At 33.4% G+C, this 17,525-nt stretch overlaps 1 protein-coding gene and 4 non-coding genes across 5 annotated transcripts; 1 reads left to right on the forward strand and 4 right to left on the reverse strand.

The window, feature by feature from the left end:
* Positions 1-231: 231 nt before the first annotated feature.
* PFA-DSP4 (Phosphotyrosine protein phosphatases superfamily protein) lies at positions 232-3,296 on the forward strand. Its single transcript, XM_085731652.1, has 5 exons — positions 232-732; positions 809-902; positions 2,345-2,402; positions 2,497-2,540; positions 2,628-3,296. The coding sequence occupies exons 1-5, from the start codon at positions 521-523 to the stop codon at positions 2,811-2,813; spliced, it is 594 nt and encodes a 197-aa protein (XP_085587778.1). The 5' UTR covers positions 232-520; the 3' UTR covers positions 2,814-3,296.
* Positions 3,297-11,513: 8,217 nt separating this feature from the next.
* Positions 11,514-11,606, reverse strand: LOC146903485 (small nucleolar RNA SNORD96 family). Its single transcript, XR_015024272.1, has one exon. It is a non-coding gene; the product is annotated as a small nucleolar RNA SNORD96 family (small nucleolar RNA).
* A 504-nt stretch (positions 11,607-12,110) lies between these two features.
* Positions 12,111-12,203, reverse strand: LOC146903486 (small nucleolar RNA SNORD96 family). The gene has a single exon (XR_015024477.1). It is a non-coding gene; the product is annotated as a small nucleolar RNA SNORD96 family (small nucleolar RNA).
* A 423-nt stretch (positions 12,204-12,626) lies between these two features.
* LOC146903487 (small nucleolar RNA SNORD96 family) lies at positions 12,627-12,717 on the reverse strand. The gene has a single exon (XR_015024270.1). It is a non-coding gene; the product is annotated as a small nucleolar RNA SNORD96 family (small nucleolar RNA).
* A 157-nt stretch (positions 12,718-12,874) lies between these two features.
* Positions 12,875-12,998, reverse strand: LOC146903488 (small nucleolar RNA snoR111). The gene has a single exon (XR_015024274.1). It is a non-coding gene; the product is annotated as a small nucleolar RNA snoR111 (small nucleolar RNA).
* Positions 12,999-17,525: the final 4,527 nt, after the last annotated feature.

Genomic DNA, 17,525 nt, shown 5'->3' on the forward strand with positions numbered 1-17,525 from the left:
GACATACCATTTTTTTTTCTTAAATGGAGAATGCTTAAACTTTTTTAGATGTTTATTTAGCTAAAAAAAATTGGGTCAAGAGCCATAAAATATGATTTTTTTTAAATAAAAAAATATGAAATATATTTTCTAACAAACTAATAAATCATATTAGTCTTTCAAAATACTACCTACGTCTATCCAAGTCATCAAAATCCGATTATTAAAGAAGATTCAAAGTAAAAGTTGGAAAAAAGAATCAACTTTACACATGAGTGGGGTGGGTTTGATACTTTGATTGATAAAAAACAAAGAAAGGGGTTTGGTTTGGGTTTTTCCAATTTCAGCATATTCTTTCTCTACACGTCTCAATTTCTATACTCTTCAAAGCATCTTATCAAAGATCCTTCAAACCTTTTTCTCTCTCACTGTTTCTTCTTCTATAACTATTACAGATCCTTCAAACCGAAGATCACATGAATCACTCTTCACCCTAACGCTTTCATCTTTCACTCTTCTCATTTTTGGCGCCAAATTCATCATGAAACTCGACAACTCCAACTCCAACTCCAACGGCCAGATGTCCTTACACGCCGCCGCCGACGTTTCACCGCCGCGTAACTCCGACGACTCCGATGAAGCATTTGTGCCACCGCTGAACTTTGCTATGGTCGATAACGGTATTTTCAGGTCCGGTTTTCCTGATTCTGCCAACTTCGGATTCATGAAATCGCTTCGTCTTCGTTCCGTAATGTGAGAATTCAATTTCCCCTTTCTATATTGTATTTTGTTTGGTGGAAGATATGTGTTCATGTTCGTTTTTGCGCAGATGTTTGTGTCCTGAACCCTATCCAGAAGCAACTGCGGAGTTTTTGAATGCTAACGGAATTAGGCTTTATCAATTCGGTATCGATGGCTGCAAGGTTTGTATCACAACTTCATGTTGTCTACCAGTTAAATAGAGTATAAGTGATTATCATTTAAGTGATTGTGTATGTGCTATTTCTATATCAAAAGATAAAATAAATTCAAACTGTTTTCAACTTTTCATGTAAGTTATAAACTGTTTTCATAAGCTATACTGAAAAGTTTTTGGAAATAAGCTGAAAACAACTTGTAGACATGTAATAAGTTGTGTATTTAAGATCTCTGAAACAGTCTCACAAGTGTTTATGCCGGTAGATTAGTTCAAATAAATATCAATTCAAACATGTGATGATGTATGTAATGTCGGAAGGACGTAAAGTTATTATGTGATAGACACTAGCATTTATTTAGATTGACGTACTTCTTTGGTTATTCAATTCAATTGAAACTGTTTGTAAAAGTTGAACTTATCTTGCTTTTTAAATAGAATAACATTTGATATTTTAGGTATAACATAATTTGAAATGGTGCTCAATGCTCCTACAAAATTATTGCTTGTTGTTACAGTCTTACAGATTAGTAGGGCTGTTGTATCTTCAGTTTCAACGGTTCTATACTCAATTCCATTTTGAATGTGAACACTTTGATTTTAAAACATCACACTAGACTAATTAATAATGAACTGAAGAAAATATTTGTATTAGTAAAGTTTGTTTTGGTTATTTGGATTCATAGGGGAAGTTCATTTACACTTTTACAACAAAAAAAAAAAAACCTTTGGAAAAACCATCCGGCTTTACTATTGGTTATGCGATCTACTCTCCCGAGTTCTCTCTATTCTCTGCCGTAGAGCTATTTTATAATGAGTTACATATTGTTCACTGCCTTCGGCAAAGTTTTGCCCTATATAAGATGTTCAGTACAGACTAATAACCCTCTTTACCTACATACTAACAGTAACGTCCATATTATATGTATAATAGACCTTCTACAAAACCCAAACACGGGAGCTTTAAGGGACAATACAGGGCTAGCTGGACATATATATATATATATATATATATATATATATATATATATATATATATATATATATATATATATATATATAGCCTTAAGTTGCTATGGTGTAAATGAATTTAAAAGCTGTCTACTGGCTTATATCATTCCCACTACAAGCAATTGACAGCAGGTGAAAAACTGTCTTTTTTAAGTGCTAGTAGACCAATCTTTAGCAAATGTATAATGGGGTCTCCTATGCTGAATTTGCTCTTAACTTACTGCAATCATCAGTGATTTTTTTACAGGCTTATATTCTTTATGTCCTGTAAACTCCCTCAACATTGAACGATAGCAACCCCCGTCCCCAAAGATTGCCTTCTTCCACCTGGATTGCCAGGCAAGGGAGGAGAAGCAAAAGACATAATAATAATATGATATTTTAACTGATATCTGAAAAATCATAGTTCTGCACACTGACTACACATAATGTGGGCAGGAACCCTTTGTCAACATCCCAAATGATAAGATTCGTGAAGCTTTGAAAGTAGTGCTCGGTATTACAAAATCTTGAACTTCACTACCTTAATAGCACATTTTGTTCATGACATATTAACCAAATTGGTGTCTTTTTTCTTTTTCTTTCTCAAGATGTTAGGAACCACCCCGTGCTGATTCATTGTAAACGAGGAAAGGTGTGCACTTTGTTCTTTGAATCTTTGTTTTTATTAGTACTTTTGAATCATTAATCTCTAATAGTTTGTTGATTTTACTATGAACAGCACCGCACTGGTTGTCTTGTGGGATGCATAAGAAGATTGCAGAGATGGTGTCTATCATCTATTTTTGATGAGTACCAAAGGTTTGCGGGTGCCAAAGCCAGAGTGTCGGACCAGAGGTTCATCGAATTGTTTGATATTTCCAGTTTGAAGCACAACCCACTGATATTTTCATGCTCAAGGAAATAGGAATTGAAATAATGGGTGCAATTTAGAAAGCTGGTGCTTCCTCCCATTGGATAAAGAGAAGTATAATGACCTAGTATTTAATCTTTTTTCACTGAAAATTAGTGCAGGATGAGTAGGATTTTTAATGATATTCTGCTTCGTAACTTATTATTTTATTTTTTTTGTATTTCGTTTTCTGGTTCAATGTTGGATGCCCAATATACTAATTTACTCCGACTTGGATTGAATAACGGTGACTGCTTTGTCTTGTATCCAATGAAAGCTGATAAAAAGCTCAGCAGCGCTACTTCTGCAGTTATTTCCTGGACAGTTACTATGTGGCAGCGTCTAAGGTGAAGTTTGCAATTAGTGTGTTCTTTTAGAAAAGTTTTGAGGATAGTTCACCAAATCTCATCAAATCCTATTGTGTCGTTTGTACTACTTATCTCTTGTACCCCCTTACATTCCTTTATATCTCGTTTAAGTTGGTGCTACTTTCAATAATCTTTCCCCAGAGGGCAGGTCTGTGTGTTGTGAAATGGGGCTCTAGCCCCCACAAAGGAAAAAGAACCTTTAAAAATGTCGTATAATTTTACTTTTCTCACGTAAAAAAAAAGGGCATTGCCTCCTTAAATAAATATTTTTTTAAAATAAAAGTATAAAGTTATTAGAAAGAAATTTGTATCACTCATTTAACACTAAGCACACAAAATGATATAAAATGCATTGTATATTATATTTTGAAATGTAAATACCATCTTTATCTATTTTTACACTTGTTTATAAAATGCTTTGTCCCTTAAGGCTATAAAAAGTTAAAATGCTTCATTTATGAATATATTATAGATTATTTTGTTGCCCCCACTACAAGAAAAAACTGAATCTACCACGCTCAAACGTCAAGTGTTAGGAAACATGGCATCCATGGAAAAATGAGAGAAAAGCTTAACCAACCTCTTTGTATTGATGAAAATGAATGTTACAATATGAGAAAGTTATCCCACTTATGGGGAGGTTACACCTATATATACTAATAGGATTAATACAACTTGTAACTAAACTATGTATCTCTAATAGTCCCCCTCAAGTTGGAAGGTGCTCAAAACACTTCCAACTTGAAATGAGAAAATACAAGGAAATACATCAAGCAAATGAAAATACAAGGAAAGATACCGGAAACACATCGGCTAAAAAACCAAAGTCATCAAACAAGTGCTTATCCAACAAGAAGCAACCACAACTCAAGGTTGAACCAATTGAAGGAAGAAGCATCAAAGCAACGCTTAACCACCATCCGGTAGAAGCCAATATCAACAAAGCCAATTAAGGCACAACGCTTAACCATCAAGAGTGTTCAATCACTCAAGATAGAAGCACAAGACAAGAAATACAAGGATATCCAAAAATCAATGATGATATCCAAAAAGAAGTGCAAGGAAGGGCCATAGTCTACAATGGAAGGAGGTCATATACAAGACCAAGGTTCCAAAGATAAAAAAATGATGCCCTCCAATGCCGAGTCGAGACAAGAAAAAAACCAAATGCAAGGAAGAGCCATAGTCAACAATGGAAGGATGTCATATGTTGAACAAACTTCACACCAAAAGTACCATGAAGCAACAAGACCAACCTTCCAAAGATAAAAGTGATGCCCTCCTATGCCGAGCCGAGACAAGAAAAGAGCCAAATGCAACCATTAAAGGACTGCCCAAAATTTTGCAGCCAAAGATGCACTACAATAGGTGCTACCAAAGATATCAACAAATACTGCAAAAACACAAATCCAGGGGTACAATTCTGCAATCCCAAGCAAATCCAATGCAACATTTTCAAAACAGAACATCTCCAAAATAAATCCAAAGAGCTAATAAAATTGTCTTCATACAAAACTGTGTCACAACCTCTCTGCTCAACTTGAGAAATGCCACATCCAAATGATATATGCAGCTGCACTAATTCTTCAAAAAGTAGGCTGCAACTTCTTCAATCATTTGCCACATATCAATTAACATCCAACGATCCACAATGAGATGCTCTAAAATAGCCAAATCAGAAGCCAAAACCAATGCGTCCAATTCAACAAACAGTCCTCTAAGCAATAACATGTATTTGTCTTCAACCCCGAATACACCAAACAAACTAAGCGTGCCAACCATATTGAGTAGCCCAAGCAATCCAAGAACAACATGCTAGAGCTCAACAAAGAAACCAATTTGTTGGAAACCAACGGCTTCAATCAACCAACATATATGGCTTCAATAGAATCAGCAAAAACAAAGTGGTGCACATAAGGCACAAAACATCTTGTATAGGGGATTGGAAAGAAGCCACAAACAGATGCTTCAAACCCAATAGAAAGCATCAAACAATGAAGAGGTTGGATGCACAAACACTTGAAATGCACAGTACCAACAATATTAAAAGAAATAGAACATAGCAATCAAGCAAAACCTTCACAAAGCATGATGAGAATATACCCAAACCTACCAAAAAAAATTACACAACTCTCCACACATCACCAAACATCAGCAATCAATTCTTCATAAAAGACCATATGTTGAAAAAGGCCACAAAAAAATCACGATCATGTGTTGGAAGAGTCTTTCTATGTATGATTTCATAGGATGCATCATGCATCAAACACTAATACACCACTAACCAAGAATAGAGTAATCAATATCTCACACTTGTAGAACCAATTCTGATCAGTCTCTCAACAATTTGGAATTCAAAACAAATTGAACTGTTACCAGCAACACTGTCAAATTGAGCACAATCATCAATATGTTTTCAATGAAGCATTTCAACAAACACCTTAAAGGCATGGAAATGGGAGAAGAAAATTGTGATGAAAACAGAATTTTGACAGTAAAAGCATAAACAGGCTCGAATCAGATGTGAAATTGATTCATAAAATGGATTCTGATCAAGTGAAAACGAATTCGGAAAGTGAAACAGAATCGCATAATGGAATGAAATGCGATAGAAGTCAAAATGATGAACCCTAGACTTTAGGATTTGGGAAAAGAAATCTCAAAATAAAATTGATTGGAACGTAAAAAAAAATCGAACTGAATCAGAAAGTTGATTCGAATCAAGGAATCGAAGAAAAACAAACAAGAATAACGAAACAGAATTGCGAAATCAAATCACACAAGAGAACCGAAACTCGCACATGAAGAAGGGGCTTCGGATTGGGAAAAACGGTTACAACGAACATGAAAAATCAAGAACAATCGAAAGTGAAATCGATCGATCTAGAATAACAGGAAAACGGTGGAAAAGGAATCAGAAACAAAAAGGAAAGAAGAGAAAACGAAGGAAAGTGAAGGTGAAAAAATTATATTTTCTCGAGAAAATGCAACGGAAAATCCTTCAAGGTGGATACCAATCTTGCTCTGATACCATGTTAGGAAACATGGCATCCATGGAAGAATGAGAGAAAAGTTTAACCAACTCTTTGTATTGATGAAAATGAATGTTACAATATGAGAAAGTTATCCCACTTATGTGGAGGTTACACCTATATATACTAATAGGATTAATACAACTTGTAACTAAACTATGTATCTCTAATACCAAGGGTCTAAAGGTAAAAAGATAAAGATGGGTTTTTTATCAGGAGGTTATGAGTTGAGTCGAGAGAGATAAGTGTATATACTGACGTCTTTCGTCTTTTAAACGGAGGCACCATCCTCTTACTCTAAAAAAAAATTATAAAAAATTAATTAATCTTTCTCCTCTATAATGCTAGTTTTCATCCTCCACAAATCGACCAACAATAATCTCCCTGTTTTCTCCCCTCCACAAAAGGAACCTTCGCAATCTAATATGCATTCATTTTCTCTATTAGTTTCCTATTTGGCGAATCTTTTGTCTTTGTATATTCTTTTCCCAAATTAACATCCTCATCCAAAACCTATTGCACAAGTTTCTAATGCTTAGCAGACCCCAACATCAAATCAAGCGACAACAAAATTACATACTTCATAAAATACCTTCCAATTTTGGTTGCGAACACCTTTTTTTTCACCAATTATTACGAAATTTATTTTTGAAATTCTAAGTGGTAAATTGACAACAACTGAAAGTAAATAAGTTTCTTTTTTTAATTCTATAGTTATATTCTTTGGATTAACCAATGATTTTTTCCGCTATGATGTTATTTATCTGGACCACCTTGCATCTTCAAAGCACCTACAATGATGGTGGTGGCGGCGGCCAAAAACAAGATTTGGTGTGTATGGTCGGTCATAATAGAATCTGATGGGACTTGTTAGATAGCAATGATATGAGATGGAGATCCTCCCTGGAGTAATAGTTGGATGGTTTCAACAATCAGGAGAGCTTCCCAAAGAAAATAAAATACCATGATAGAGGGACAACAGTATTAAGGAGGTTTTTTAAACTCCTTACTCAAATGTCTCGACAAAGAGGAATGCAAATATGTCCTCAATAGAATTCACCAAAGATTGGCTAAACAATATATGGGAGAAAAAGGCCTTGGCCAAGAAGACCCTTAACGGAGATATTTATGAATGCAATGAGCATGTGAAAAAATGTGGTGTGCCAAAAAGTTGTCAATCTCACTTTACCATGTCCATTAATGACACATATTCATCAATAGAGGTCGGCCAAGCATGAACAAAGCGAAACTAAAACCTTTTCAACAGCTGCCTCAGGAAAGGCAAAAACTGAATCACTAGAATGCGATGGAATAAAACTACCACACGGATTATTAACCAAACAATGGCTAACTTAGGAAATTAATTCTTCGCAAGAAGGAAGAGGTTAGTGTTAGTATGGAACTAACCTAGCTTAGGCTCGGGCTCGACCTTTGTTCCATCTAGATGTTGTGTCTTGGGTATAACTCTTGCTAGATCCCTTCCTTACCCTAAGTGTCTCTTTACGAGGGGACTTAATTCACATTGTCGGATAGCTCATTATTATTTATTGTTTTTTCGAGTTGTAACCTAGCTTGAAAATAAAACTACGAGCTCGAGAGATTCTTACTTTTGGTTTTCAATGGAAAGGATTGTAACCTTCCTTGTCTTTTGGTATGGGTTGACTCTAGAACTAACTACTCCATCTGTTTCAAAATATAAGCAAAATTCACTTTTTAGATTCATTCATTTAATGATGTAATATGGACCACATACATCATTAAATGAATGAACCTAAAAAGTGAATTTTGCTTATATTTTGAAACGGAGGGAGTATATTGATAGGCTAGCTTGCCTAGTAAACTTACGAAAGTTATTCATGATAACTCGTCGGATCGCACGGCCCTTGTGTTGGCGACACATCATTCTAAAAAAAAAGAGAATTACCCCCACCTTACAAAATATCCATGGATCAACATATCCGCTTGAAAACTAGAAAAGACATTAGGAATAGAAGAAGAGGGAGAAGCAATATTGCACTTGCTTTATAGGGACACTATCCTAAGCCAGCTTTCACACTATAAGCTTCAAAGAAAGAAAACTGGATGGAGGCTGCAAGATTACTTCTTACAGAATAAAGGCCAACAATACCATTTGATCCTTTGAAAGGAAAACTTAAAAAGATTAGTTGGCCTTAGTCCACAATTTTGGCCTTTGTCCACACCATTTTAGTATTTTGTTCTCTACAACTACAATTCTAACATGATTAAATAATAGACAAGTCTTTCACGTGGAATATATAATCATCTCCTATACATACATTTTAACATGGTCTAAATAGCCAATCCACATGGCAATCTACAATTTTCTATCAAAGCCAATGCCACATGTCATCATTTTTTGCAAACCATTGAAACAAAAATATCATTGACTTATACATAATAAATTCACATTAAATCTCCTATACATACATTTTTAAATCCACAAATAACTCTAAGATGAGTTATTCCATTGAATAATCAAATTATAAATAACAAATTTCACATGAGACAAATATTTCTTTCCGGTAAATATTAAAAAAATACGAGAAAACCTTTTGTTACCTATAACATAAATAAAATATGAAACAAATATTTATAGTGAAAATTATATAAAAAAAACACAAGACAAATATTTATAATCGATATAAACAAAAAAAACACGAAACAAATATTTTCCACCAATAAATATCAAAAGCACGGGACACAAATTTATCTTTGATACAAAAAAATATCATTCATGAATAACAAAACATGGGTCTAACATTCATCACCGATAAATGTAAAGAAAAACATGGGACATATACTTATATATATATATATATATATATATATATATATATATATATATATATTAGTAATTGATACATAAAAACCACAAGACAAATATTTATCACTGATATATACAAAAACATGATATAAATATTTGTCACCAATAAATATAAAAAAACTGAACAAATAATTGTTGTTAATGCATAAAAAAACAAGAGATAAATATTTGTCTCCGATAAATATAAAAATAATACAAGATAAATATTTGTTACAGCTACTTTAAAAAATACACGACAAATACTTATCACTGATAAATATTAAAAAAAACAAAATAAATATTTTTCTCTTATGTATAAAAAAACACGAGACATATATTTGTCATCAATAAATAAAAAAACACATGTGTAATATTTGCCCCTAAAACACAAACAAAATGTGAATCTATATATATATATATATATATATATATATATATATATATACATCTTTGAAAAAAAACACGAGACTATTATTTTTATTAATGCATAAAAAATACGGAACAAATATTTCTCGGTGAAAAATATTAAAAATAAATATGACAGAACAATTAATCAGTGAATCTTAAAAAACACGGGAAACATATTAGTTATTGATAAATATTTTTTTTTTAAAATGATGCTAGATGCATAACCCAAATTCATTAAGAAAAAAACATAAATACTAAGAAAGAAAAGGAAAACTAGGTCAACGCATTTTCAAAAAGACATAAATCTAAAGTTATGCAAGCCTAACTTATTTCTTATGTAATCTAGGTTAATGCTATTAAGAAGAGAGGGGAACTAACAAAAAAATAAAGGGTTAAACCAATGTTAACTAACATATATGTGCATGAGTTTCTTTCTTTATGAATTAATTGATAGATATTAAGAAAACACTAGACAAATATTGAAAAACATGGGGAAATACAAGACTGAGGAAGAAGGACCTGACGTAGTAAGCCACATAAGCAAAACCTAACATCAACCCTCTACAACCACTACTACGGAAAATCCAGCGAACCCACGTATGGGCGCGGAACCGAGTTGCAAAAAAATGCAGAATGGGTATTCTAAGCATTTAAATAGGTGTATGGATCGTTTGCCAACACAGAAACAACCCAAGTTCCAACAGCTCCCTTCAAAGTATTAGTAGGCCATAAACTCCCTTTCGAGCCACAACAACCAATTATGAATTGAATCCACGGAGTTGCAGTGGTCTTGAAACTTCAGTCCCAGTCCAGATCGAGGGATGAACAAACGACATAAATCTATCATTGTCCACCAACGACGCAAGAAGCAACCACAACAGATAAAATCTTTTAGGTATGATTGACGACTACTATTGTCAACACGAGGCATCTACACACCTAACCCTTTCGAGCATCTTCGAGATAAAACCAGACATGTTGAATCGAGATATGCATCCAACAGAACAACGCCATAACTAAAGAACACATATCTTTAATCCAAAAAACCAAAATCAAGATTTTCAGACCAAATCAAAGAGTCGAAACAAAGCCACCACCCATCTTCATCTCCACTGAACAAAACGAAAATAAACGCAAATAAACATAAATGGAAAAAACATAGCAAAAACCAGATCGAGACTAACTCATAATCGCATCGACGCTAGAGCTCTACAAGACAACGGCGACGTTGAACGAAACCAGTGACCACAACAGATTCAACACACGCCAAAACTGTGAAAGGACAGTTATGGCGATGATTCATCGGCGACGATCCGAAGCCTATATATATAATTTTCATTTATACATTAAAACACGAGACATATATTTATCACTAATGAACATAAAAAACATGTGACACATATTTGTCATCATTGCGGAAAAAAAATACTAACATATTTAAAAATTTACGCAATAAATAATTTTCATCGATAAATAAAAAAATAAAACAATATAAGATTGAAAAATAATAGCCTAACACCCGTGCATTGCACGGGTTAACACACTAGTTTCAAACATTTCTTTAATTTTGAGTGTTTTTATCTTACACTTATTATATCTTGGTGAATCAGAATTCCTTACTTCGTTGGACAAGCCATACACAAATGGTTATGGTATCAGTCGGCGAGAGCCTTATGCCTTTGGAACTTGATTTCAATTTTACTTTTTTCTTTTCTTCATTATTATTATTTTTAACTGATTTGAGTTTGATCAACTGTGACGGGGGATTTTAATCCAAATTTAATCTAAATCCCCAACTTGATTGGGAAAAACTGATTTTGTGTTTGTATGAGTCCAATTAAACGTCACCTATAAATCTTCACTGATGTTGACAGTTTTATCTCCACCATTGGTCAGCCGGGTATCATATTTGGCAAATAACACTCCATAAAACAAATCATTTGTGTTATTTTAAAGAAAACGCAGATGATTAGAATTATGCATAACATGTAAACTTTTCAGAGAGCATGCAGAATGAATCAATTCTCCGACACGCCGTGAATAAGTAACTGCAAAACAAAACAAAAATAGAAAAACATAGATAAAGCCTCAGAATTGCAGAATAGTATCCACAAGGCATAAAAGCCATTCAGTCCCGAAAGATGGTAATTGGTGTATCATATATCATCACTGGCAATATCTTTGTTTATATGAAGACATTTATATCAAACAAAACATGTGGAAAAAGAAACTCTAACAATATAATTAAAAAATGTGTGGCTCATGGCCGTCCAAAGAAGTAAAGGCAGCAACGCTGCTCTACAAGGAGATGGAATATGAGACAAGCACCAACGGAGGAACTCTCTCCGAGGAAAGAAGACCGTCAACGTCGATAAACATCAATATGCAACGTTTACTTGGAGTTATACAAAAAATGAATCAGTTTGCCCCCATTCAAGTTAGAGATTTGGATTAAAATCTCCCGTCACAAAAACTCTTAAATAAAATTAAACTTCTGTACATTGATTATTTAAATTGTGCAGTTTTATTTAAATTAGAGATTTAAATAAGTTAGAGATTTGGACTAAACATTGATTATTTAAATTGTGCAGTTTTATTTGCACGACATGTAAACTTCTGAGAGACTCTGAAACCCTGTTAATAAGAAACTGCAAAACGAAATTAAAGAAAAACATAGATAAAGCCTCAGAATTGCAGAAGAGTATCCACAAGGCATAAAAGCCATTCAGTCCCGAAAGATGGTGATTGGTGTATCATATATCATCACTGGCAATATCTATGTTTTTTTTTATGAAAACAAACATTTATATCAAACAAAACATGTGAAAAAACAAACTTAAAAAAAGAGAAACAATAATGAAAAATGTGAGTCTCATGGCCGTCCAAAGAGGTAAAGGCAACAACGCAGCTCCACAAGGAGATGGAATATGAGACAAGCACCAACGGAGGAACTCTCTCCGAGGAAAGAAGACCGTCAACGTCGATAAACATCAATATGCAACGTTTACTTGGAGTTATACAAAAAATGAATCAGTTTGCCCCCATTCAAAGATTTGGATTAAAATCTCCCGTCACAAAAACTTTACTAAAATTGAACTTTAAACAATATATAATATACATTCTGAAGTGATAAAAATCGAAAACCAATTAGAATCCTTATCAAAAAATTGCACAATAAAAACTATAGAACACACAAAAGCCTCAGAATTGCAGAATAGTATCAACAAGGCAAAAAAGCCATTCAGTCCCGAAAGATGGTATTTGGTGTATGATATCATCATTGGCAACATACAATTAGATTAAGCAAACTCAAAATCAAATTACAAGAAGCAAGAGTGCATCAGTGAATGAAGAGTGTCCGCAAGGATATGTATGTATATCCATTCGGTTCAAAGTGAAGAAATATTTATTTACACATCATATGCGCTTGTGAGAGAAAAATAAATGTAGACGAGAAACAATCGTATCGCCAACGAAACAAATGACGATCGAAACGATGACTCGGCGTTGTTATACCTCAATGTTAAAACGACGGCAGAGACAAATTAATGGTCTCTTCATCATTCTGTTTAAAACAATTGAGGCGTTTTATTTGATCTATTATTCAAAACAAGATCTAATCTAATCTAAGTGAAAACAAAACTAAGTTTGAAAACCTAAATATACTAAGCTTTGATTTACATCGCCTCTATGGAGATGGAGGCTGAAGTTGCATCTGAGCGATACGAGCAATTTATAGACCAATGCTAAACCTAACTTGGCAAACGAACTCAAATGGGTCGAGGCCAATGGGCCTGACTATTATCCAACATTGAACCATAAAAAGACAATATTTGCTTTTCTCACCCTCCACTTTTATCGAATTATTGAATCCAAAAAGTCATTTAAAACACGTAACACAAAAAAAATATGGCATTAAATCAAATTAATCTTCAACAAATACAACAATAGTAATAATTACAACAAAGTAATTAAACACAACAACATAACAGTATCAAGGATAAGCCAAACTAAATTATATTGGGTCCTTCAATGTGCACTATGATTTCTTCGTATGTTATGGGTCAAATTAAACTTTTCAGAATAACATGAATTCATATCAACAAGAAAGCATCTAGCTTAACGGGTCTCTTCGAACTATACTCGCAAAATATAGAGAACATAGTTCTCACATTGTTGTCGGTATGGATTTTCATCCGGGTGATCCAAAAGTGTCCATATTAGTGATCAATATAAAATAATACTCAATATTGTCCAATTTTTTTATCTCCATGATAGATAAAACTATTAATTTGAGTAAATTGGTCGTTAAAGAAGATATACAAAAAAACTGAGGTGTAGCAACGATAATATTTTTTAGCTTTATATAAAATTTGGTAACCAAGTGAGTCTCGTCTAAGAAAAATTTAGTTGGAATAACTCGAGTTTAATTCTTAAATTGGACGGTTGTTAGCCATATTTTACTCATCTTTCAGACAAACTCCGAATTACTAAAGCTTGCTCCTTAAAAAAATATCAAGGTTAGCACAAAAAACAAACGAGTTGTTAGAAGTTCAATGCAAAAGCATCGTACAAGTTATTAGAAGTTGCCCATATTAAATTTTGGAAGATGCAAACAATTACCCCCGCAACACTAATTTATTGAATTATAAAATGAAATATTACCTTGTAAATTGTGTATTTTACTTTTTGAAATTTGAAAATTGTTATTTTCAATGTCAAATTTGTCTTTACTTCCTATTTTTAACTACTTGGCTAGTATCCATGACGCACTAGTTAACATGACCTCTTATTTTTATAATCAGATTTTTGTTCTAACTCTGTTTTAAAGAAAAATAAGTTCCTTTCTTTAAAAAGATATTGTGTTGTTGGATTTAAATGGGCTATTATATATTTTATTATTTGTGTAATGTCAGCTTAGTCATCTATTTCAAAGTTTTGTTCCTTGTTGATTTTAGGGGTTTAGTATGGGAAATGAAGGTTCTTTCCCATGATGGGAAAGTTTAACCACAACCATAAATATAATATTTTATTTAATCAACGGTTCAGATTGAAGACTGATTACCTCTTACAAACTTTTTGATTTTATACATAAACAAAAATAAAGACCCCACACTTAATTGTTTATATGTAAAGATGAACTCCTTTGTATTTGATGGTAATGAAGTAATTAGGCCAAACAACTTTCAAAGCCAATTTGAATTAATTTTTATTTTAATTTTTTTATTGTGTCCCATCTTACTTGAAATCCATTGATGGAGTTATGGAAACAACTTCCTTGAAGCTGTTTGGATTTTGAGGGTTTCTACGGGGGAGTCAAAACCAAGGCCTAATCATAAAGAGATATACCATAGTTAAATTTTATTTTTATAACAATAAATCAAGAAAAAAGAAACAAGTTCTTCAAATATCATCATCTCAAACCCAAAAATCTAACTTCTTAACCATCCTCTTATTTATCATCATCATCTTCTCCATTCATAAAATCAAACCAAAAACTAAATGTTACCATCAATACAAACCTAAAGCCCAAAATGACGAAGAATAAAATAACTTCAAATCAAGAACAAAAACAGTGAAGAAAAGGATGAAGAAGCTTGGTAAATAAAAGGAAGGAGCTGATTTCTGAAATCAAAAAAATTGAATCTAAATCCGAAAAGGGATTTCTAGCCAAGATGAAGATGCTCATTTTTCTCTAAGGTTACAAAGAGACGATGGTTTATGCATGCTTTTAAGATTAACAACCAAGAGAGATTTATCATCAACCATTTTTGGGTTCTAGAATTTACCATCAACATTAAAACATACATTTATTCTTCCAGAAAGCTCATTCAAAAATTGTTCAAACGAATTTATTATGATTGGATATTAAAACAAGGCTTTTATATGTGTTTAGTCCATGCAAATAGGGGTCATTTAAAAAATGGTCCATGTATTCGTTAATCCTGACAATTTGCCCTCCCAAAATTCAATCATTTAAAATTTCGTCCCTCTCCCCAGTTAATCACTGCCATGTCACTAATTTGATGATGTGGCAATCACTACCACACCTGAAATTCCAATTTTGCCCTTAATGAAACATGAGATGTGCGAAATGACAATATTACCCATGGGTTTCCAATTCTTTCTTCCATCTTCTTTCCTCTTCTTTTCGCGACATCTTCTCATCCTCTTCTTCTTCCTTCCTTCTTCCTCCATTACACCATTTCCTTCTTCTTCCTTCCACTACCACCAACACCATTGATGTATTCTACCACCACCAACACCATCAATCTCAATGATGAACCCAGCAACAACAACAACATCTAGATGAACAAAAAATCAGCAATTAAAATGGTCTACAGAATCGAAACCAACATGTTGTACAAGAAGTGAACTGTGATGCGAGGATTTAAGCAGATTTCTTCTATAAAAATTCTCCCGAAATTTCTTCCAGAATCTAATTAGGATCGAAACCATTTTTCCCTTTTTTCTTTGATTTTGCCGTAACATTTTTTTCATCGAAAATTGGAGAAGATGATTAAGATGTGGATTTCGATGTTGTGGATTTCGACTTTCCTTATATTTTCTTCTCGATGTTGTTGGATAAAGGTTTGGATGAATTTCGATTTAGATTTGGATGAATTTCGGTCTAGATTTTGACACGCCGTTCTCTAGAATTTCGATTTGACACAGATGAGTTTATGAAGGATTGAATGGAACGACGAAGAAGAAGAGGAACGAATAAGAGGATGTGTGAATCAATCAGGGGTATTTCGGTCCATTCACGTGCATATGAATCAATCAGCAGTGCCACCTTATTAGATTAGTGATGTGGCAGTGATTAACCTGGGAGAGGGACGAAATTTTAAATGATAAAATTTTAGGAGGGCAAATTGCAGGATTAACGAATACAGGGACCATTTTTTAAATGACCCCTGTTTGCAGGAACTAAACACATATAAAAGCCTTAAAACAATTTATTAGAAATCCATACAAAAAGACAGATTGATATGGTCACACATTTTGTTGGGATGTTGCAGATAGATCTGATACCACTTTGTATCTTGGTTCCTTGCTGCAACAAGGGGAGGAAGAAACAAAAGATTAAACTCGGAGAAGGAAGAATGCAGTAAAAATTGTTTTTTTTTTATTAATTTGACAACCAGTAAAACTGCCACGTGCAAGTTGTGCACCATGGTGGGAAAACCGGGACTTTCCCAGGCTAAACGCCACCATATACCATGATATTATTGGTAGTTCAAGTTGGCTATAATATGTTTTTGCATTTCTATCCTCATGTCTTCTCTAAACAAGTCATACTCCTAACAGTAATAGAATATGCCACCAAATAGGAGAAAATCTCTTAATTATTGGTTGGCAAGTGGAGTCCATTTGACCCACCATTATTCATAAAATCTCTTAATATTGTTTAGCTTTCTATAAATAAGAACATGTGTAACCAAGTGAGTCTCGTCTAAGAAAAATTTGGTTGGAATAACCCAAGTTTAATTCTTAAATTGGGGTTACTAGCCATATTTTACTCATCTTTCAGACGAACTCCGAATTACCAAAACTTGTTCCTTAACAAATATGAAGGCTAGCACAAAAAACAAACGAGAGCACACGTTTATACCGATAAAAAATAAAGACATCACGTTGGCATGCAAAAGAAAGACTAGAGTTCAATGCAAAAACATCGTACAAGTTGTTAGAAGTTGCTAATATTAACTTTTGTAACATGCTAACAATTGCCCCACAACACTAATTTATTGAATTATAAAAGGAAATATTACCTTGTAAATTGTGTATTTTACTTTTTGAAACTTGAAATGTGTTATTTTCGATGTCAAATTTGTCTTTACTTTCTATTTTTAACTACTTATTTCTTGAATGTTATGTTGAGAGCCAATTGACACGATGTATTTCAGGTTGATGTAATGGTGATTGCAATGGATAACAAGGAGATGAAACATTCATGCAACAAAGAATGGGTAAATATTGAAGGTCCATATTTATGTTATTGTTTTTGCGCGAAGACCCCTCACTTTGCAAGCGATCACTAAGTGAAGACCCCTTACAAGTGTGGAAACTCTCTCTTTACTTTCAAAAACCA

This window comes from Medicago sativa, chromosome 8 (genome assembly GCF_051527215.1).
Source record: "Medicago sativa cultivar Bolivia chromosome 8, Bolivia_mono, whole genome shotgun sequence".
NCBI lineage: Eukaryota > Viridiplantae > Streptophyta > Magnoliopsida > Fabales > Fabaceae > Medicago > Medicago sativa.